The sequence below is a fragment of the Borostomias antarcticus genome (assembly GCF_949987555.1).
Source record: "Borostomias antarcticus genome assembly, chromosome: 15".
Lineage (NCBI taxonomy): Eukaryota > Metazoa > Chordata > Actinopteri > Stomiiformes > Stomiidae > Borostomias > Borostomias antarcticus.
Genome location: NC_140248.1, coordinates 10903828 through 10927434, shown reverse-complemented (window position 1 = coordinate 10927434; position 23607 = coordinate 10903828). Strand labels below are relative to the sequence as shown.

Sequence of the window (23607 nt, the reverse complement as noted above, 5' to 3'; positions counted from 1 at the left end):
CCATGTTGGAGTAGTGTAAACGTGTGCCCTTCCTTTCTCCCTTCCTGGAGGGAGTCTCTGATCTCCCTTACTTGGACAGCCTTCACAGCAGATTAATGGTTAATCAAAGGAAGGAGCGAAGGAAGGAATGATGTATTATTGAGTGGGTCCCTGTTCGCTGGCGGGGATAAAAAGATGACCCCGGTCAGTGTGGCTTCCCCTCTCTACCCTGTTCCCTTCAACCCTTAGACTTGTAAGAGTGAAAAAGCACATTTATTTTCCCTTATCCTTTGCATTAAGGTCAACCAGGGAGAGGAGAGGAAGCAGCTATGGAGTATTGAGATGCAGCCTTTGGTGAGACTCCTTCCTTCTGTCCTGCCTTCCTTCCTTCAATGCTACTCGGGCTCAGAGAAGCACACGGTGACACCAAAGTCCTCCTTGTAGAGATCCCAGGTCTTGGCCTTGTGGGGGTTGTCCAGCTCCTCCCTGGACAGGAAGAGCCTGTGGAGGGAAGGGTGGGAGTAGAGGAAAGGAGGAGAGTGAGCAGGGGAGGGAGGAGAGGGAGCAGGGGAGAAAGGGAGATTGGGTTATCAAAGACAGGGCTGATAAAACGAGTTGACTGTCTTATTTTCCTGTGGGAATGAGCCCTGATGGGAAATACTGTAGGTCGGATGGCGGTGCTAACATACTTGTGGTCCTCTATGAAGGAGGTGTTGAACCAGAAGTAGAAAGGACAGTCCTCATAGCCCTTTGGCAAACCCTAGGGTGTAAACAACATCTATTTAAACAACAATCGGTTTCATTGAGGACAAAGCGACATTTGAGCTAAACTTGCTATGACAGCAGCGTTCCCCTTTAATCTTCCCCTCAGCACACACATCAAGGGGGTCCTATAAAGAGCCTGTACTCACAGCGCTGGACTCAAACATAACCTTGACGTCCCCACTGACCACTGGCCCTTCCTGGAGACTGAGCACCACGGCGTTACTGCCCACGTCAGGGAACACCTGGGGATGGATCAGTCAGGCAATCAATCAATCAATCAAACAATCAATCAACCAATCAATCAATCAATCCAGACCAACGAACTAACCAGTTTATCAGTTTAATAGTCCCAACTCAATCATGCAGTCTATTAATCAGTCCATTCGTCAGTACGTGGGCAGCGTGTGTTGTAGTGTAGTGGTTGTGTGTGTGTGTGTGTGTGTGTCTCTCTCACCGTACAGTTCTCCTGTTTGGCACACACACACTGGAACACCTTCTCCTTCCTCACAATGATCTTCACCCTCAGATCGCTGCCATCACCCTTCCCCACACCTGCACCGCAGCGCCACACACACACACACACACACACACTTGAAACTAAAAGCTGCATCACAGGATGATAGCTGTGCGTACCTCTTATAGAGTGGATGCAGGGATGATAGCTGTGTGTTCCTGCAATAGAGTGGATGCAGGGATGATAGCTGTGTGTACCTGCTATAGAGTGGATGCAGGGATGATAGCTGTGTGTTCCTGCAATAGAGTGGATGCAGGGATGATAGCTGTGTGTACCTGCTATAGAGTGGATGCAGGGATGATAGCTGTGTGTACCTGCTATGGAGTGGATGCAGGGATGATAGCTGTGTGTACCTGCTATGGAGTGGATGCAGGGATGATAGCTATGTGTACCTGCTATGGAGTGGATGCAGGGATGATAGCTATGTGTACCTGCTATAGAGTGGATGCAGGGATAATAGCTATGTGTACCTGCTATAGAGTGGATGCAGGGATAATAGCTATGTGTACCTGCCATAGAGTGGATGCAGGGATAATAGCTATGTGTACCTGCTATAGAGTGGATGCAGGGATAATAGCTATGTGTACCTGCTATAGAGTGGATGCAGGGATAATAGCTGTGTGTACCTGCTATGGAGTGGATGCGCATGCTCTTGATCTTCAGGCTCTGAGGGGGAGGCAGCTGTCTGTTGAACTTGGTCTTCATGACCTCATAGTAGCCCACGTACCTGCTCTGGAGTTCACACAGGGAATTATGACTGTCAGCCTGTCTTTAAAGTACATTATCTCTACTGTAGGTCAGTAGCACATTGGTATAAATTCATTAAATACTTCAGATGAAGTTGATTTGGTTTGCCAAGTTCAATGAAACCAAGAGAGTAATAGCCAAGCGCAGACTCTAGTTAAACGCATGCACACAGGCAAACGAATGCACCTCAGGTATGTGTGTGAGTTTGAGCTGGGCCTGGCTGAGAACTGTCCAGTATGTAGCGTTACCTGAGACGGGGTCTCCACACCCTGGAACTTAGAGCTGTGAGTCTTGTCTGTCCTCCTCTCCCCAAAGTAGTCCAAACTGTCCTGGAATGCACAAAGGCGCAAGCACAAACACACACACACACACACACACACACATGCATGCCCACGCACGCAAACACGCACCAGCACATCTCAAGTCTATATAAGGTTATCTTATCTTGAATGTTTTTGCCAATGCTGGTCCAGGTTGTCTTACCTGTGCACTTTCAAACTGGTCACTGTCAATGAGCCAGGTACACACCAGGGTGCCTGTCCTCCCTGTAGAACAACACAGTCTCAACACAGGGAACAGATTGGGGCATATTTTCAAATTCCCCTGAACACTGAACTAATGGTGCGTTCGTTTATAACTGGGAGGTGGCAAATTGCGACTTGCTACTAGGAATGATTAAATAAAACACCGCATGAACTCGCACTTCCTCGTCGCAAATTCGGATATGTTTCTCAGCCCCCAGTTGCTCGAATGCACTATATATAACTAGGTAACTGTGATATAATGGTATAAAGCTCGAATGCACACAGGTCGGAGGTAGGTATTTTCCCACTTGCAACTTGCCACCTCCGACCACAAACGAATGCACCATAAGGCCACTTAGTTTAATTCTAAAGGTTTTCTATAGATTTGAATCTAGAGAGGCAATGCTGAGCTGTTTGTTTTAAGAGCAGACGCCTGCAATTATAGTGTTTCACCAGTTGGTGGCGACCTAAGATAATATACCAATTTGGAAACTGGGAATACAAGCCTAACATTAGCAGAATGTACCTTTCCCGCCCTTGCAGTGGATGGCGATTATGTTCTTAGAGTCAGCAGCCATCCACTCCCTCACACTTGCTGTATACTTCAGCATGTCCCTGAAACACACACACACACACACAAGAGCAACTGTCATCAAAACAATCACAGCACCATAGAAAACTGTTTTCACAACCCTTTCAATTTTGAATAAGGGACTTGGACTGGGAAATAATTGTCACAAGACTTGTGCCAATGGCCTATTTGGCACAAGTCCACCTGTATGCCGGAGACAAGTGGTGCTACTCACTCCAGTGACGGGACATTGTGGTCGTCTATGAACACTCTCTCCACCCGATAGTGAAAGAACTTGGGGTCGTAGCCTTTCTCGCCTGCAGAAAGAGAATTGAGCGGGGGCACACACTGAGACGATGAACAGATCAAAACAGAACCAGGAATGTCCTGACAACCTGAATGTCTGAAAGTGAACAGAACCAAACCAACTGGAGGCCAGATTTAACATTCATAAAAAACAAAGGCTGCAACCTAACTAGAGAAGTTATAGACTTGATAATAAAACTGATAGTGACATAGTATATTTTGCTTTTCCTATCATTTGGGCTACTCTATGTGTCTTTATGTGATGAACGGCATATTTTATTGCTGCTGTTTTCTTGGCCAGGTCTCCCTTGTAAAAGAGATCTCCATGGGACTACCTGGTTATATAAAGGTTCAATAAAAATACATTAAAGTTAAATGTTCACTCACTGCACAGGTTGTAGACTTTGTAGTGGTCTTCATGTTTAGTATCCAAGAACCTGGCCACCTCCTGACAGGAGAGAATGACAAACAAACAACCATTTATCACACAGTGAAACAGACATCACATAGGCGGCCACGCCGAAACACACACACACACACACACACACACGCACGCACACGCACGCACACGCACACGCACACACACGCACACACACGCACACACACACACAAATGACTGGAGCATCCACTGATGAAACTTCTCTCTGCTCTTAGCCAATCCCAACGTCCTTCCCCCAAGGGCAGCTGGGAGCAGACAGTAGGCAGCATGCTGTGTTTGTGTGGGGGCACATGTGCTCTTACCCTGATGGGATTCCTGTAGAAAGACTGCTTGCCAGAGGAGGGGAAACTCATGGCAATAACACGATCTGAGGGTGAAAGAGGATGACACTCTTACTTGTCTTACTCTTAATCCTACTGGTCCTTGTACTCATTCAATCTACCCAGTACACATTCAATCTCACTCGTTCATGTACAGTACGCATTCATTCATTGATTCATTCATTCATATAAATATGTTGTCTATTCCACCTGTGACATAGGTGAGGTCAAGATCAAAGCCATCCTTCTGGTACCGTCTTTTGTTCTCCGAGACCTGGTCAGAGGGAGGTGAAAGATGAGACACTAGACTCTCGAGGTCTCGAGGGTCCAAACACTGTAACAGCCTTCAGCGATCTCTCTCTCTCTCTCTGTCTGTCTCTCTGTCTGTCTCTCTGTTTGTCTCTCTGTCTGTCTCTTTGTCTGTCTCTCTGTCTCTCTCTCTGTCTCTCTCTCTCTCTCTCCGTCTCTCTGTCTCTCTGTCTCTCTCTCTCTCTCTCTGTCTCTCTGTCTCTCTCTCTCTCTCTCTGTCTCTCTGTCTCTCTCTCTCCGTCTCTCTCTCTCTCTCTCTCATGTTTGGCCTTGGTTTTCTGAGTGAAGGATCTCACCATTCTCCTGGTGACCTTCTCCAGCTCCTTCCTCTGTGACGCCAGTCTGAAGATCCTCACCAGGATCAAGATCCTCAGAGAACGCAGGAACGTCACCATCCTGTAGGAACACACACACACACACACTTCCTAATAAGTAAACACACACCAGTGAGAGGACAGTAGAGATCAGGAGCAGGTGCAGGTGCCAAACCTGGGTATGAGACTGGCTCCTGTCAGGTCAGTAAAGGTGTAGATCATGGTGACCACCAGGGTGATGAGCACGATACAGGCGTCCACAATGTTCATCTTGGAGCTGAAGTACACCTTGAACCTGAAACACAGTCACAGACTACACTCACGTTTGATATAAACAGTTATTTTGCTAGAGAGATCAGTTCGCACATACACATGATTGCATCATATAGGCTACAACTATTGTTAGGTGTGTGTGGACATGATTGGTACACATGGGAGTGGGACAGTGAACCCTCCACAAGTACATTGAGAGAAGGTGAGGACGGACCAATTCCACTGTGTATAAACAATGCTCATGCGTTGCGGCAGGAAAGAACAGTGACACCGTTAAGACAGTTGGCAGTATTTTTTTATGACTTTTTTATGGCTAAAGTTAACTAGCTAGCTACAAGATCATAGCGAGGCGTGCGCCGATAACGGAAATTTGATGTGACCTGTACACTGGTCAATTGCAACTCAAATCAAGCTCTCAATCCTCTGGATTTATCTGTGGCATGACCCATCAGATTGTTCTCTCCACCCTCTCCCAGCTGGGCTTCATGGACTCTGCATTTTCCTGGTTCTTCTTGACTGATCGCTCTTACCAGGATATGTGGAGAGGATGTCTGTCCATGCATTCTAACCGCTGGTGTCCCAGTGTTCGCTCCTTGGGCCCTTATTGTTCTCTCTGTATACCAAATACCTTGGCTCTGTAATCTCCTAAAATGTTTTTTTTCTTATCAGTGCTATGCTGACGGCACAATTGTATCTCTGTACAACCGACACACAGTCTCCACCATCAGACCTCTGCAACAGATCGAAAATGCTGCAGCCCGTCTGGTGTTCAAGCTGCATGAATTGTTCCATGTAACTCCCCTCCTCCGCATCCTTCTTTGCAGCTTGCATCAGATTCAAGACCTTGGTGCACGCTACAGGGCGGTAATGGGAACAACTCCTCCCATTCTGCAAACAATGATCAGACTCCAAACTTCAGCTCGAGCATTCTGCTCTTCCGTCTCTGCTGGCTGCCAACAGCAAGGAAAACTTTTTAAGACCTTTTTAATGCCACTTGGAAGGTTTGAGTACTAGTACTATTGACCATTCAAAGTTGTGATTCTCTCAAATTAGGCTATGCAAGTGTTTCAGAATAAATATGACTGTCTCACATGATTATTATTGTGCACTGTTTTGATTATGACTGTGCCCAGTTCTGGAACACTGGGTGTTCTCATCATTTCCTTACCTCACCTGACCTAACGAGAACGAGTTTAGCTGGTAATAGTGATGTAATACTGAAGCTCTGAGATTTGTGTGAAGTACGTAGTTCTTGATTTCTGTAGAACCGGATTGGTTTGTTTTAACATTCAAGTTAGTGGTGTATGGATGCGAAACACCACTTTACATCCATGAAGTACAGTAAATGACAAAAAATCGACATCCAATCATCCATTCTTTTCTTAATCCAATCACCCATTTAAAGGACCATACCGGTCACATTACCACAATCAATTTTCCGAAGCAAAGCTCAAGTTATAAGATATTTGCATTTTCGCATTTTACTTACATTTCAAAAGTTGAACGTGATGGCTTTACATATTTTTAAATTGTTCCCTCATTGCGCTGACAAACTCGCCCCAGTTAGGTTCAAATAATTTTATGTAGTTTTTATTTTATATTATTTCCGTTTAAATCCGTTGAACTCCTGCACTATATTCTCTAATCCACCTACGCTAGATTCTCTACCCAGCGTTCCTAGCAACGGCTACCATGTAAACAGGAATTAGACAGACCATTTGTGTAGGCTGTGCAAAGAGAGTTAAAACAAAAATAATAACTTCTGAAAATTATTTGAAACTAACTGGGGCAAGTCTGTCAGCGCCACGAGGGAACAATTTAAAAATAGGTATTGAAGCCATCACGCTCAACTTTTGAAATGTAAGTAAAACGCGAAAATGCAAATATCTTTTAACGCAAGCTTTACTTCGGAAAATGGATTGCGGTAATGTGATATACGTTGGGTGACTAGTTTTAGGAGATCAAATCATATTTAGACCGGTATGGTCTTTTAAGACTTTTTAAAGACCCTCGGATACCATGTGCCTAGTACCGCCATCTCTATGAAGATGCAGGGCCTATCATATCCCTTACCCTAATCCAATATCCCTTACCCTAACCCAGTTTTATATCCATGCCTTTAAATTTAACTATGTGCTCTCCGAGCTGAATGAAGTTTCCCAACGGGACAGTGAAAATCTGGTTTCATATCTTGATTGGCGTGAGCAGAAGGTTGATGGTCTAGATGGCCTCCCGCATGAGCCATCAGGGTTACAAAGAAATAGCCCAATGCATGCCTGAGCAATTTCCTGTCCAACTTCCTGTTCATCACGCACCACTTCCAGTTTACCAGCTCATCAGAGATGAGAAACAACAAACTACACACAGCTGACTCAGCTGACTCTCCCTCACTCTCTTTGTGCGCACACACACACACTCTCACTCTCTCTCACACACACACACACACACACACACTCAGTCACTCACCCCTCCACGTAGACGCGCAACAGGACGTCAAGAAGGAAGAAGATGGAGATGGTGAGGGACACGGCCTCCAGCGCGTCTCCCACCTCCCTGCTCCTGCTGGGCAGAGACAGGTCCACGATCACCAGCACGATGTCCACTATGATCAGCGCCACCCCAAACGTACTGGGGAGAGAGGGGGGGACAGAGAGAGAGACCAATGGACCACAAAGACATCACCTTCATCATACTCCTTCTCCTCATCATCATCATCATCAGCCAAGTTCCGCCGCAAAGTTCTCAACTCCAGCAACACATACTCACCGAAATCCAAAAGACATGACAAATGGAGAAATCTTCCTCCGTATCTGGCTGAAGAGGGAGGATGGGAGAGAGAGAGAGAGAAAGAGAGAGAGAGAGAGAGAGAAAGAAGTGGAAGAAATACAGGTCACTAGGCGTGATTTCAAAGGGGGCTGTAAGCTCTCCTAACAGGCATGTCAGACACTTACTGATACATGGTGTCCGGCTCTTCACTCTCATCTTTCCCATCATCTATCTCCACTTTAGCGTCCTCCATCTTGTCGCCCTTCTCTATTCTGGAGAGGGAGGTGGGGGAGAGGACAGAAGAGGAGGGGTGAAAGAGATGGATGGGTAGAAGGGACGAAGAGTGTTTACTTCAGGGACACCTATGCCACCACAATATGCGATTTTGGCTTTCATTAAGAGCAATGATTAGCAATTGCACTGCTCGTCAACACCACTACATTCAGATTCCGTCACGCTATCATTTGGGTGTTAAGTTGCTGCTGAGGAAAAAAACTGGTATTTTATAACCCGTATAAAAAGGGCTGTAGTGTAAAGGTTGATAGTCATTGTGTGTGTGAAGTCATTCTCAGATGAGTGTTAACTTCACATTCACTCACCCATTAACTTCGCTGGAATCCAACCCTGGGTTGAAATGAACGGATGACATTTTTCTATAGCTAGTTCTGGCCTCCTCTTCCCTCCCCTGTTTGTCTTCTCTCCTCTGAACTCTTTCGTTAGTCTCTTTCTCTGAATCAAAAGTAGACCAACAGCACAGAAAAGGTCTAATTCCCTGTTGGCTTGAGGTGTTCTCCAGCAAATGCAGCAGGTTACAATGTATGAGTAAGGACACTGTGTCTACTGTGAGCTCAGACCTAGGACATCCGAGGACAGCTTGCCTCCAGTTCTGTGGATCTGTATGCGTCTCTGTGTCTGCGTGCGTGGGTCTGTGTGGGAGGGTGTGTGTGTGTGAGAGAGAGTGTGTGTGGGTGTCTCTCTCTCTCTTTGTGTCTGTGTGTGCTGGTGTTGATCTGTTAAACATTGTTAACATGAATTTGTTATTTTGAACAAGGTCTTTAACAAACCCCTTGACTGTGGAAGTTTAAATGTTACAAAATAATGCAATGATCATGATGGATCCCACGTGTTTACTTTATTCAGCTACTTTACGGAGTATTTCACAGAAAAATGTACAAAAAAAATGCAAAAGGTTTACTAACCACAGTGGTCGATTTGGGACACAGGCGCACGTCCAGCAGCTCTCCTCCACTCCCCTACCTTGTTTGTTTGTGTTGTTTGTCCCTGAATTCTCCAAAGTTCGGCATCCAAATGTAGGCTATCAGTTGATCCCCATCTCAACACACATCGCCTCCGGGCTGCGCCGGGTGGTTGACGGGGAATTGTACGGGCTTTGTCTTGTGACTTTTAATGAAGACAGTGAGGAACTCGGTTCAAAGGTTGCCGGAGCGGAGATATTTTTTCCCCTCCATCCACTATTCCTCTTCAGCTCTGCTAACGTAGCGGTTTTGAACTTCCTGAAGTGCAAATGAAACGCTCAGCCCTTTCCTCTTCCATCGGTCTAACTCACCGTGTCCCATATGTCACTCAACACGCCAGCAAACGCTTGCTCATAATTCAGTCTAACAAAACGTAGCCTAATACAAAAATATTCAGATTTTTACCGCCTGCTCTTCCCAGCAACTGTGAAAACATCTGGATTCAATGAAAATTCCTAAAGTTTCCACGGTAACCCGCCCCATTGGGATGAGGACTAAACTACGCATGTCCACTTCAAAAAATCAGAGAAAGTATTTCTGAAACACTATTTGCGCTGAAAGCAACTCTCCCAGGTAGCCTAGGCTAATATGGACGGACAATAGCCTACTGTTACCACACCTGAACACAGATTGTAAGCATAGTAGTCCGGGAACCGTTTTGTCGGGTAAAGCCCCCCCCCCCCCTGCTACTTGTACTGTGCCCGAAGCCCCAATATCCCAGAAAAAATGGGATTCGTGAGATTTCAAGCGAGATACTCAAATCAAATGCATCAGGTTTGCTTTATTCATAAAAGACGTAATGTAGGCTGTACAATACATTTGATTCCAAATGAATGAATATTAGGCCATGCCAGCAAAACACTTTTGATGAAAAAGGTGATAAAGGTGCATATAGCCTACAGTAAGAGGGGGGTATAAAAGTGAGCTTCTCAGCTTAACTCGTTCAGCACATCCAACATCCAGTTCCTTATTTACAGCCTTTTATAACTATAGTGGGATTTTTTGTGAATATTACTTATTATTATTATAATTATATAATTATTATTATTATTATTTATTATGCAGATAATTATCACTAGTCAGAGTTGAAATGGGATTTGATTTGATTCTTATTATTGTCTTTAGATACTTCACCAGTATTCTTCAAGCATAAACATCATGCCATTTGTAATCAAGACAACAGTAGCCTAATGCTTGAGCTATTGAAAAAAGTTCAAACAGCCATAAAGTTCTCCATCAGATAACGTGCACTTATGACACCGTACAGTGGTATCAGTGTTCTCAGGCAATTGTATTGCTATTTAGTCAATGTTTAAAAAGACTAACAGGTATACCCTAAGTTATAAGAAAATCGATTCCACAAGGTAGCCTATCAGTTAAGGTGGGGCTCAGTGTTCCCTATACTTTGTTGTTTTGTTTACATGGTGCTAGGGGCAAGCTTGGAAAGAAGAGAGAAACGAGAGAGGGGTGAACAAGGAGATGAGATGGGGGCAAGCTAGGAAAGAAGAGAGGATTGGGGGTTGAGAGACCCGAAACACCAGTGAGCCCAGGTTACTGTACATCACTGATGTGTCTAAGCTGCATCGAGAGATGTGTGTTAAAATCATGTTAGCTGTCCCAGTTAACAGTTTTAGGATAATATATGTAAATCAAATGATAAAACACAATAGACACTTAGCAGATGCTCCTAGACAATATTGAGTGGACTAGGAAGCCGACACAACCAAACAGAAGTGAGAAACAAAAGGCACAGGGCAAAGGGGGGGGGGTGATTTGGACAGCTGGAGACACAGTGGGATGGAACTGCACATGAAGACGACTGGGCTTCTCCAGGAACCATGGGGGGGGGGTGCTCTCGGGGACCTGGGGATAGTACGAGAGGGAGAGGCACTAAGGAGGGGACGAGGGCTTAGAGAAATGGGGCGTAAGTGACATCTTGGATGAAAATGAGTTTTATATATAGTTTTAAAGGTCTTCATGAGCCTTATTAAATGGTAAAAAAAAACGCTTTATAAATAATATCTAGCTTGTCTATGCAAGGCACCTTGATGTGCCTCTCTAGTGACATCTGGTGGTTGGCCTTGAGACAGAGGATGGCGTGCTTGTGAACTTGGAAAGTTGAATGTCGTTGAGAATGAGAAATCATGAAGATTAAACAAGGCAACTTTAAAATAGTAAATGAAACATGAGTGGCTGATGTCCAGAACTGTTATTGAGATTAATGGGTATCTGCCTCTGTTGTTGTTTACGTTGTTGTTGTTGTATAGCCTACATTGGAGTAATTTCCCCCTCTCAAGCTTACATCATGTGAGCACACTTGGCCTCACATTAATAGCCTACATCGCTCCCTAGTGTCTAATGTATACTGCTGCAGGTGGTTATAGCTAAAAGATCTCAACATCCCATAAAAAGCATTGGCTTGTGGCTAAAATAAATCAAAGACTGAAAATTGTTTTGACCAAAGGTTAAATGAATTAAAAAGAGATACACTGGAATGGAATCCAATCAATATAACAATTAACTGAGAATGAAAAGCCAGAGCACGAGTTGTTGTCAGTTCCAGGTCAGTAAGACTGCAGCAACTAGATGGCACTAAAAAGGCGTCTGACCGCTGTCAAATAGCCTATGTTCACGTGGCTTCACAATTAGTCTCGCATAGCCATACCTGTTATCACTCCACACGTTGTTTACTTCACTATTAAACCGTGCCTTTCTGCGCTCGTGATTTCCATTAAAACCTGTCCTGGGTAGCCTACTAGCCTGAATACAAGACAGTGGAGACAACCAAAAAAGTTCCAGTTTCAGAGAAACGGGTTCAGCGAGATAATATGCTACGCCTCTCCCTGACTGCCCTCCGGTCCCAGGGAGGTGTGCTGTGACTCCGCCCAGAGTTACAAGACGCACCCGAACAGTGCGTGGATCTGTAGGACTGACGTCGAATTTTCTCGGACCTTTGGCGGTATGCACCCGAACCGAACCCCCCAACGTCAAAATATTTTTACCTGAAGATTTTATTCAAGGAGTTGACTTTCCCAAAATTGTTCAGTGCATAAACTGCCAATCCGATGTATCGGACATGGCTTCAGATCTTCGCTCTTCTGGGTGCCTTCGCAGTGCCAGGTGAGTTTAGGCCAGCCTACTTCCTGAATACCTTTAGCCCTACCTAATGATCAAATTCACTAGCATGTTAAAGTGTCTTTTCTTTTGTCTTGTCAGAGATTTCAAACGAGGTAACGATCGGGCTCTTACAATGTAGGCTTATGAAGTTTAATCCCTGAAGTGATTTTCAAGTGGCAGTTGTTGCGCTGTCATCCCCATCTCAATCTCCATCATTTGCATGTTGATCTGGATTGTCACATTAAAACAACAAGGTTTAGCCTACAGAATCCACTTGACTACAAATATGGGAGAAAATAGACTAATTACTCCATGTGAACTCTTAGCTGTCTTGGGTACACTGATTAATATGCTGCCAATTGAACAGGTGTCCACATGTCCCCTGTCTGCCCCTATCCACAGAGTGGGTTTTAAGACTGGAAGGAGGGACTATGGGCTTACTGAATGTGATCATCTTACTATCAGAAAAGCACTCCCAGTGGAGTGGAGTGAAACGCGTGTCCATAGGTGGCCATGCAACTGAAACTACAGTCCGTTTGGTGTGCACACTTGCACACCCATTTGATAAAGTGTCTAGTGAGAGGGATTCCATTTTATGAAAGAAGCATGATGATGAGGTTGGTTGATTCCTCTGGTCTGACTCAAGGCGAACAGCAGCTTGTGTTTATGATGGCTCACTCATTTGTTTATGCGAGAGGTGCTTCTTTCAAGGACATACCCTATCTCTACTCTGCTCATGGGGGAGTTGCCTAATAATTAAATAGCAAAGTAGAGTAGGATTGAAACGTTTTCAGACACATTATATCCCAATGGAGGTCTGGTGCCGAGAGAGGCTCTTGTTTGGCTGGAAGGTTCAGAAAGATAGTAATTGTTATGGCTCAACTCAGGTGCTGGAGCGTACCAACTCTGAACTAGGAAGGGAGCAGATTTGGACATTCGTCAAAAAATCTCTCTGCTCTCTGCAGCGTTATAAATCAGTATTAGAGCATGCTATCATGTCACGCACACTGAGATAAAATACTCCTGTATGTTTAGGATTATCACGCATTCCTGGCATTTTGGTCCTAGAATAGGCTGCATACGGTAGAAGGGGATACCTGATTTAGAGTGAAATTTTTAATCTGTAATGGTAAACAGACAAGACATTGGTGCATAGACTGAAGGAATGCAGGCGACTGGCATTAATCACTCCTTAGCTGTTCTCCTGCCCCACACCTGGCACCCAGAACTGGATACTGTATCACACTGGCCCTGGCCGCGTAGGGTCCAGTGGACCAGGATGGGGGATTGCTTTTCTGATGAACGGCCATTGGGAGCGGTGCACATGCTTTACAAGGAGCCAGTTCTGTCCCAGAGCTACAACACGCTGGCCCTTTACATCGTAGTAGATTATAATGTCTGGTGGTTGAAGAATTGGTTTCTTTGCACTGTCCTGTTTTTGCACTGTCCTGTCAACAAATTAATGTTTGGGGCGTCCATTAGATGTGTTTCCTCTCCCTCCCTGTCTGCCTGTCTGTCTGTCTGTCTGTCTGTCTGTCTGCCTGCCTGCCTGCCTGTCTGTCTGTCTGCCTGTCTGTCTGCCTGGTGCTGACCTCCCACACTGCCCAGGGAGGGACCCGCTGGACCTCTGGACCGAGCTCCCACAATCATTAACACGCCAGCTGCGTTTATTATTAACTAGGGAGACCACACACACACAAACACACACACACACACACGGACGCACCCCATATAAACACAATAAGGGCATGGCACTGCATTGGAATGTAACTGTGTGTTTAATCAATCTTTTCTGATTTGCTATTTTAGTTTGAAATCTAGAGTCATAGAAAGCATGGTCACATCTAGTGACTGTATTCCTTTCCATAGAGCCAAGTTCTGACTGGGACTCTTATTGAAGGAGATACGTAGGGCTGCAGTGTAACTGGTTGTCAAGGCTGGTGCTGGTGTTTTTACTGGGAAATGAATGCCAAGTTTAGACTGAGAAAATGTAAACAGCCAGAGAAGGGACACAGATGTTTTTAGTAAGGAGGAGCATTTTCATGGTCATGGTCAGTTGTGTGTGTGTGTGTGTGTGTGTGTTTGTGTGTTTGTGCGTTTGTGCGTTTGTGCGTTTGTGCGTGTGAAGTTAGAGAGAGAAATAGAGAGAATTAATAGCCTACCTTTAATGGTTTATAGGGATGCGTTAATCCGGCCATTCCAACGTTGAGTTCATATCAAATGAATGTTGCATAGTCCTGTAAATTACTTATTCCTTCAACCTGCCGCATTGAGTTGTCTACCTCATGATGAAAAACTATATTGACTGTAATTTAGTTTTGTCACTGAGTTTCCTATTGTAAGAGTCAAGAATATTTGAAGGGATATAGAGAATGCCTGTTTTCTGCAGCATGTAGACTTTTATTTTGATGATCTGTGCACTTTAAGACACATCACTAAAGTTATGAGAGCAAACCCAGCAGTTTCCCTTGTTGGTTATTTCTGCACAATACAATTCACACCCACAACCATTACACTATTTCTGTCTGTCCCAAATGTTGATGGTTTGCTGCTGAGTTACAAGTTTGCTCTCACAAAACTATAATCGCTATTCTTTCCTTTAGGTCTATTTCCCTATCCCATCGTAAAAAGTCTATTATTAGATAATATTAGATATTCGATATCTGTGAAAGCCCCTGATTTCTTGCAGGTAGGCTATTGCTGCGAGTCATTCCGAATGCTGATATTTGCTGACACAACAGACACTGGAAATAGCCTATCTAATGTGTGGACATAGACATCTGTTACAGGGAAAATTTGAATTAGAATTTAACTGTGCGGCCATCACGACAGTACAGGCTATTTTGTTGTAAAAAAAAGTTTCAATCCTTTAATAACTGCCATTTTCTTTTAGTAAATTGTTTGATTCATTGATTTAAAACAAATAACAATCTCATTTCAATTTTCTGTAAAATCATTCATAAGTCAAAAGCATGGCGCAGGAATGGACAGTCACAGGAATAAGAGGGTGGCGGTTTTGCCGTGGTGCGGCTTTGACCTTAAACCGTGTTCATGTGGGTTCTCACTGGATCTCCTCAGGGCTGCTGCGAGTTGGTGGGATGGAGATTTCCACCGACGGTGAGGTGGAGGGGGTCAACGGGACCAACGTGAGACTGAGGTGCAGCTTCAAGTCCAACCATCCCGTGTCCCTCGCCTCTGTGGGTGTGTCCTGGAACTTCCGGCCTTTGGGCAAGGGAGCTGAGGAGTCTGTGAGTAAACCTGAAACACACTAGGAATGGGACAAATGGTGTGTCATCGGAAACTGTCTGATTTAAAGAAGGAGACTTGAGAACAGCTAAATGTTTCTTTAGAGGGGAATGCCTTAGATTATAATACAATTCTAGGATAGGGTAAGGGTGAAGGATTAGTGTGGAGTTCTACATTTGTGTTGTGTGTGTTTTGTGTGCTTTAGCACTAGATTATGCTCTTTTAGTTGCTACAGTTTAGTTTAGAAAGGAGATGCACTCGTGAGTTCTGACGAGTAATAGTACACTGACTACCTATGTTAAATGCAATTATTGTAAGTCGCTTTGGATGAAAGTGTCTGCTAAATGACTGTAATGTAATATGTGTGTGTCTGTCAGGTGTTTTTCTACCAGGAGACGGCGTACCCGCCGACAGAAGGGCGATTTAAGGGGCATGCTGTGTGGGCAGGGGACATCTTGAAAAATGACGCCTCAATCCAGCTGCTGGACGTACCCCCTACCTTTAACGGCACCTTCACCTGTCAGGTGCGCAACCGACCCGACGTCCACGGCATCAACGGAGAGGTCGTCCTCCGAGTCGTCAACAAAGGTCGGTCATGTGGTCAGGCCCCTCCCCTCCACTGTCCCACTAACACATCGGCAATCCCGACCGACATAGACCGCACTGGCCATGTGATGTATGTACAGACTACACCTGTAGTGTATGTTTGCCACGTTGTAGTTTCATTCAGGTCTAACGCACGCCTGGTTTACTGGTTGTGTGTCTCTCTAGCCTCCTACTCTGAGATCAAGGTCCTGGCCGTTGCCGTCGGCGTCTCCATAGGCGTGGTGCTGGTCATCCTGGCCGTCTACGTGACTGTGAAGGTCTGCCGCCAACGCCGGAGCGCCCCCACAGACGTGGAGATGGAGGCGAGAGAGGCGGAGTGGAAGGACCCTACCGTGTGGTGAGGCAGAGCCCCGTCCCCCCCGTCTCCAGACCGCTGTGGAAGTGACTGGTGTTGGAAAGGCTGCCTGGGTCCTCTCTGCTGGGAGGGACTAAACGCGTCTTTGGGGGTGTCCTACTTTCCTCTGCAGTATCTATTCCACGGACTGAAATGCGAGACTCAGACTGAAAGAAAGACTGGAGTCGAGTTGACCTCAGCATTAGTGGCACGCTTTTTTTGTAATGTTTTTTTTATTTTATTTTTTATTTTTTAACAGAGACAGAAAACCATGTGATTGTGATTTTAATTAGGATTTGGACTTTTGATGCCCATTTTATTCATGGTCACTGATCAGTCTTGTAACAGATCTGGAAACCTTTTCACTGACATCAACTCACAACAAGACTTCTAGGTCAACGGGCTACAGTATGTCCCTACATGTGCTCTTATCAGGTCCAATAACATTTGGTTAAAATTCAAATTTCACAGAACTATGTCAGCTAGATCTGAACTTATGCTCTTTGGCTCTGTGTGGTTGAAGTCCTGAGGTGAGTTGAGTCAGTGTTCTTCTGGTAAACCATGTTTCGAGGGTTGGCTAAGGGCTGGTTGAAGATTTCTCTGGTCCGTATCTCTGGTCAACTCCTGCTTCCTGCAAAATGACTTTCCTTGATAAATTATCTGCTCCATTTCCTGGAATTCAGACAAACAACCAGAGGCCAGTTTCTCACAAAAATCCAGATTCGTTTTTTGGGGTTAAAGCTGTCTTGATACTGGTGCGGCCGCCATGTGTCCATTGATGGAAGCAGGACCTCAATGTTTTTTGGAGATAAGGGGTTCTGGAGGGAAGTCGTGTGAGCTGGGTCCGTGCTCAGGATCATGTGTTCTCAAAGTGAACCTTATGTTCTTGTATGATTGTGTGTGTCCTTGTGAACCGTATGTTCTTGTCTGATTGTGTGTGTCCTTGTGAACCGCATGTTCTTGTATGATTGATTGTGTGTATGTCTGTCCTTGTGAACCATATGTTCTTGTATGATTGTGTGTGTGTGTGTGTGTCTTTGTGAACCGTGTGTTCTTGTGTAATTGTGTGTGTGTGTCCTTGTGAACCGTGTGTTCTTGTGTAATTGTGTGTGTGTCCTTGTGAACCGTATGTTCTTGTCTGATTGCGTGTGTGTGTGTCCTTGTGAACCGTATGTTCTTGTATGATTGTGTGTGTGTGTGTGTGTGTCCAAGTGAACCGTATGTTCTTGTATGATTGTGTGTGTGTCCATGTGAACCGTGTGTTCTTGTCTGATTGCGTGTGTGTGTGTCCTTGTGAACCATATGTTCTTGTATGATTGTGTGTGTGTGTGTGTGTGTGTCCATGTGAACCGTATGTTCTTGTCTGATTGTGTGTGTGTGTGTGTGTGTGTGTGTCCATGTGAACCGTATGTTCTTATCTGATTGCGTGTGTGTGTGTGTCCATGTGAACCGTGTGTTCTTATCTGATTGCGTGTGTGTGTCCATGTGAACCGTGTGTTCTTGTCTGATTGTGTGTGTGTGTGTGTGTGTCCATGTGAACCGTATGTTCTTGTCTGATTGTGTGTGTGTGTGTGTGTGTGTGTGTGTGTGTGTCCATGTGAACCGTATGTTCTTGTCTGATTGTGTGTGTGTGTGTGTCCATGTGAACCATGTGTTCTTGTCTGATTGTGTGTGTGTGTCCATGTGAACCGTATGTTCTTGTCTGATTGTGTGTGTGTGTGTGTGTGTGTGTGTGTGTGTGTGTGTGTCCATGTGAACCATGTGTTCTTGTCTGATTGTGCGTGTGTGTGTGTCCATGTGAACCGTGTGTTCTTGTCTGATTGCGTGTGTGTGTGTGCCAGTGCGCCCGAGGAGGCGGTGCATCTGAACATAGTGCAGAAGGAGAAAGAGGTTGACAGTTCAGACGGCGAGGAGTCAGAGGGCAGCAGTGGCGGCGGAGAGGAAGAGGACGGCGGAGAGGAGGAGGACGACGACGATGATGATGATGAAGGTGGTGGAGATGACGATGATTAAGACCTGTTTATATCGTATGCAGCCAAATAACAGCTCAGTGAGGGGAAGGAGAGCGAGCCATTTGGACCTCACCAAGCACACCTGGAACGTGAAGTGTAGTGTAGTTTGAAGTTTGTACGTGATAGAGATACATGTGGACTGTGAGAGAAGTTAACCGTGGCTCTGATGGCTCTCTGTGATGGCCGCTGCCTGCCCTGTGCTGTGGGAAGCCTGTGCTCTCCGAGGGCTTTCAGGAGCTGCTGGGCCCGATCTCCCATATGGAGAACTGGAGCCGTACAGTAGGCCGTACACCATAGGCCCGGCTTTGTCCAGCACCTAGCGCTCTCTCTGTCGCGTGTGGTAACAGAGGTGCTGGTTCTGCCATTCTAATTTTGGCTAGTCCCACTTTGTGTTTATTACCTGACAGAGCTACATTTGAATGCCGGTTTTATTCTTGGATGTCCTCTTGAAAAAAGTTTCCTTTTGTAGAGAACTATTTTTTATCTTGCTCTATTTAAAAAAAAGAAAGAAGTTATGCTTTAATAGGATTATTGCAATATATTTTATAGAATTTGTGACAGAACAAATGGAATGTGTGACTGACCAAATGGAGGGCAGGGAGGAGGATGTGAAATGGAGAGTGTCAGCCATGACCGTATCACTACAGAACAATGGCTGCCAAACATTCCAAACAGCCTTCTGTCGTCACCACTGCCCCGCCTGCGTGTGTACTGTGATGACTACTGTGATGACTACTGCCAGACTGTTTACTATGATACAGTATCACTCCTGTGTTTGTGCTGATGTGCCTAATAAATTATCCTTGAATAATTTCGAATGCTCCTAGTCTATTTAATCTGCACTAGTTCACAAGGGATCTGGCAATGCCACACTGTACCCCCTAGTGGCAGCTTGTGCATCCTACATTTAATTAAGCTTTACCAAATGTATCTTTTTCACTGTTGACTGTAAACAAAGTGTGGAGAATGGTCTGGCTATGCAAGACTAACTGTACACAGACGCTGCTTTAATACCATTATTGTGTAATCACCTGGAGGCAGGCTTCTCTGTTAACTGTGTCATGTCTTGACCTGCCTGAGTGCCAGTGTGTCTGCAGGGGCTTGTTTGGGTGAAACCCACACCACATTGATGCCCAAACCCAGGACACACCTCACATTTTCTTTGTGTGTGTGCATGTGTGTGTGTGTGCACGTGTGCTTACATGTGTTTGTATGCACAGTATTACGTTCACTATATGTTGGTACTGTATGTTCAGTTAAAAGGTGATTACTATTGTGTGAGTGTGTGTGTGTGTGTGTGTGTGTGTCTGCATTGTTCTGCAGTAAATCGGTGTTCTAAAATGCCTGTCCTAATCTCCTCCCCCTAGGACAGATGCTGTGCTGCAGTAACAGCAGAGGACACATCCAGTAGTGTGTGTGTGTGTGTGTGTGTGTGTGTGTGTGTGTGTGTGTGTGTGTGTGTGTGTGTGTGTGCGTGTGTGTGTGTGTGTGCGCGTGTGTGTGCGCGCACACGCATGTGTGACCGACAGTGTGTCTAGAGGCCACATGTAGGTGAATATTGACGTGCTAGTGAGAGTTGGTGTGTGTAATCATGTGTGTGCCTGTGCGCGCGTGCGTGTGCGCGTGCGCGCGTGTGTGTGTGTGTGTGCGTGCGTCTGTGTGTGTGCGCGCGTGTCCGTCCGTCCTCCTTATCTGCTTCTGGGACTCCTGCTCCGGTCTGAAGCACCTCTTCCTGCAGCAAACATGGTGGTGTTTTTTTTTCCTCTCGCAGTTCTGGACGGGTTCCCACCACTGCTGCAATGTTTCTGAGCAGAGAGGTCTGGACAGCAGAGACAGGGAGCCTGGCCACAGTGCCTGGCTGCCATCTAGGGCTCCACATCCCAGCATCTACCCTGCTGTGGTCTCTAAACACTGACCAGCATGGCACCCTGTTACCAACAGTACACACATATCCAGCACATACTATTTCTGATTCTTTAGTTAAAAAAAAAAAAACTTGAAATGTGTCTGTACATGCTTTCCTGTGTGTGTGTGTGTGTGTGTGTGTGCGTGTGTGTGTGTGTGTGTGTGTGTTGTAATCCTCTCTGGCCCGGTGCCAGTTCTATTAATCCTCTGCTTATGACTTGACAGAATCTGATATTTCCTTATTGATTGAAGGCTTCATTAAGTTGTCCGGCAAACGGATAGAACAGACTTCACATTCAATTTCCTGCTGCACACAATGCTCAAGCATTCCACTTTGAAAGCATATCTAACTTTACAATAGCTGCGACCACATAGCTATAGAGTAGGCTGAAAGTATTTTCAATCTGGCTGAATCTTCTTCTCATCTCATTAGTTGAGCAATGTAGCTGTGAGCTGTGGGGTCACAATGCTTTTGTCGACTATAGCAGCGTTGCATTTTTGTGGGCCGACCAGCAGAGCGACCTATTACAGCTGCTGGTTGTAGCTAAGGAAAAAAGTCTTGCCATCTAATGAAAGAGTTCCCACAAATAGATTCAGATCCAGGAAATAATGTCCCCTATGAATAATACATAACAATGTAACCAAGTGGCAAAGGAGGTAAAACATGCTGAGCGGGCAGCTCCTGTACCTGCAGCTGGCTGCATTAAAAGTACAAGCATCAATTTCAGTCACAACCTTAAAAAGTTACAAGCCGTACAGACGAAAACGACCTCCTTCACCTATATACCTCCATTACAAGTCCACTTAGTGATAGCAATGATCTCAAGAGAAAAGTCCAGTTCAGATGAGGAACCCAGTGCTGTGGTCCATACAGATGGCTGACTGAACACCATGCAATCCAAACAAGTGAGTTCAATAAAAGAAGGAGAGAGAAAGAGAGAGAGAGAAAGAGAGAGAGAGAGAGAGAGGGAGGTGGGGGGACAAATAAGCAGAGGAGAAAAGAGGGAGCACGTTGCAGCTCCCCCCCTCCCACCCCTCATCCGTCTCTAGTGCAGCTGTGGCCAGTCCGTCTACATCATCCCATTTCCTCCTCAGTGGGGAGAGCGTGCCTACTGTCTCCTCCTCCTCTCCTCTGCTCACTCACCTCAGGGTCACAGTAGAAGTGGAACATGGGTAAGTGTGTATATGTGTTTCACATCATCTCATATCTTAATGCACTGCCGGCCACACTGCCTATCCCAGCAGAGTTATGACAGAGTTCAGCTAAATTAGTCCACCCTCTTAACAGAGTACGGGAACACATGCATGCCCTTACCCCTAAAGATGCACGCGCGTGCACGCACACACACACACACACACACACACCTGATTACAAGAGGCTGCTGTGCTGTAGATGTTAATAATCCTAAAGTACTGTAGGAAGTCATTGGCTCAGAGGGAAGACTCCCAGCCTTAAGAACACGCCCACCTTCATGGTGATTGGCTCCCAAGCCTGTACCAATAACTTATTGGTCATGGGTCATAGAGGCTCCTAACTTTGTGTGTGTGTTGCTGTGGACCTAAGGTTGTGGATGGACATGCTCCTACAAGGTCAGCAGTGTCTGGGGGCGGAGCTAACTCCCCCGGAGAGTCAACATGCATTTCAGGTTTACATGTCATTATATTATATCACAACTAGAAAGGGTGCTCAGAAAGCACCAGCCTCGGCACATTTTGTTGGTGTAGAGTGGAAACGGTTACGTCACGCCTCAGTTTATATGTAATAGGCCTATGTTAAGAAAATGTAACTTTTCCTAATACAGTCAGTGTTTATCTGATTTGTTTCTCATGAATCAGATATTATTTTGTTCTACTGTAGGAGAACATGACACCCTGCTTAGATCTGGCCTTGTCAAGGAAGGACAGGGGACAGAATCTCCTCGTGACCCCCAACATCAATATCTCCATGTGAAAATCTGGAGAGTAGATGAGGGGGAGGGGGGGGGGGGCGGAGATAGTGAGAGAGAGAAATGCAGAGTCACAGGAAACTCAATTCTGTCAATCTATCATGTGGAGGGTGAGTACGGAGAGAGGGGCAAATAGAGGGAGAAGGAGAGAGAGAAGGAGACAGAGATAGAGAGCGCTTTCAAAGTCACATTCACATTGCAGGTGAAACATACAGGCTCATCTTCTCAGCTTCATGCATTAAGACTAATGGAAATTATGTCATTTACAAACATAGCTAAATCCTTTCTCGTCATTATTGCCAAAGCAAACACGCTCACGGCTTGTTAGCGTGCTGGTCCGCGGGGACACATTTCAGTGTAGGAGCGCGGCATATCTATTTATACGTGGCCGTTATACGGGTATGAACACAAGGCGGGGAGTCCAGTGTGTCCCCAGGGCTGCTATTACACCAGTCCTCCTCAACCTGCACTGCAGAACTTTGCCTGGTCTTCACTAGCACTCTGACAAAAGTGCCTGCGTCTGCATTCACACCGCAAGTCTGGGGAGGGGAGGGGGAGAGGAGGGGAGGGAGGGGGCTGGGGAGGATGAGTAGATGGGGGGCGAGGTAAGTGAGAGAACGCGAGGAGTGGGGGATGAGGAGAGAGAGAGAGAGAGAGAGAGAGAGGTAGGGGGTGGGGGCTCCAGGCACAGAGCCAATGGGGGAGAGCAGGGAAAAAGTTGAGAGAGAGCCAGAGTGGAAAGCAGGCAAGAGGGGAGATTCAGCATTGTTCGGACTCAGCCGTCCGGGGAGAAGAGTGGCACCTGACCAGCAGCCTTCGGTCATCAGGGCTACTGCAGCAGTGCTGTCCCTCCACCACCAGCCCCCCATCTCTCTCATCTCTCTGGCTGCGGTGAGCGTCTCTCTCTCTCTCTCTCTCTCTCTCTCTCTCTCTCTCTGCAGGGGAAGCGCTGGCTGGCAGATTCTCCTTGACTACACCCTGACTGGCCGTGCGTCTGCGTTGCTCTCCTCCGCCACGCCACCGCCTCCCCCCCCTCCCCCCCCTCGGCTGGGCAGTCGGCCTGCTGGCCTCTCAGGACACGCCGGCCGCAGGGAGCAGGTACGCTCTGGACTCACTCTCTCTCTCTCTCTCTCTCTCCACACACACACACACACACACACTGTTAATCTCTCGTTTCCTGCTCTCTCTGTTTACACCTGCCTCTCTCTCTTGTTCTTTGGATCTTTGGTAACAAATTCTGATTAACTTCCTTTCCCTTTTGGAGTTTGTTTTTAAGCCCTGCACTCTCTTCCCTGCCATCTCCCCCCCCCCACACCCCCCCACACCCCCCCACACCCCCGCCCCCCACCCCTCCCTCT

General features: G+C 46.0%; 2 protein-coding genes across 2 annotated transcripts; one reads left to right on the top strand and one right to left on the bottom strand.

Annotated features, from left to right (window-relative positions):
* Nucleotides 1-374: 374 nt before the first annotated feature.
* Nucleotides 375-8476, bottom strand: tpte (transmembrane phosphatase with tensin homology; the record flags this gene model as incomplete). Its single annotated transcript, XM_084449330.1, has 18 exons — nt 375-480; nt 669-739; nt 891-986; nt 1199-1296; nt 1885-1990; nt 2254-2334; nt 2489-2550; nt 3056-3144; nt 3336-3417; nt 3794-3854; nt 4148-4212; nt 4376-4439; nt 4771-4870; nt 4964-5083; nt 7528-7689; nt 7828-7875; nt 8013-8099; nt 8427-8476. 18 exons carry the CDS (start codon nt 8474-8476, stop codon nt 375-377), a joined length of 1548 nt encoding a protein of 515 aa, XP_084305456.1.
* Nucleotides 8477-12033: 3557 nt separating this feature from the next.
* Nucleotides 12034-18081, top strand: mpzl2b (myelin protein zero-like 2b). The gene is made up of 4 exons (XM_084449964.1): nt 12034-12203; nt 15279-15448; nt 15824-16034; nt 16218-18081. Exons 1-4 carry the CDS (start codon nt 12149-12151, stop codon nt 16391-16393), a joined length of 612 nt encoding a protein of 203 aa, XP_084306090.1. The 5' UTR covers nt 12034-12148; the 3' UTR covers nt 16394-18081.
* Nucleotides 18082-23607: the final 5526 nt, after the last annotated feature.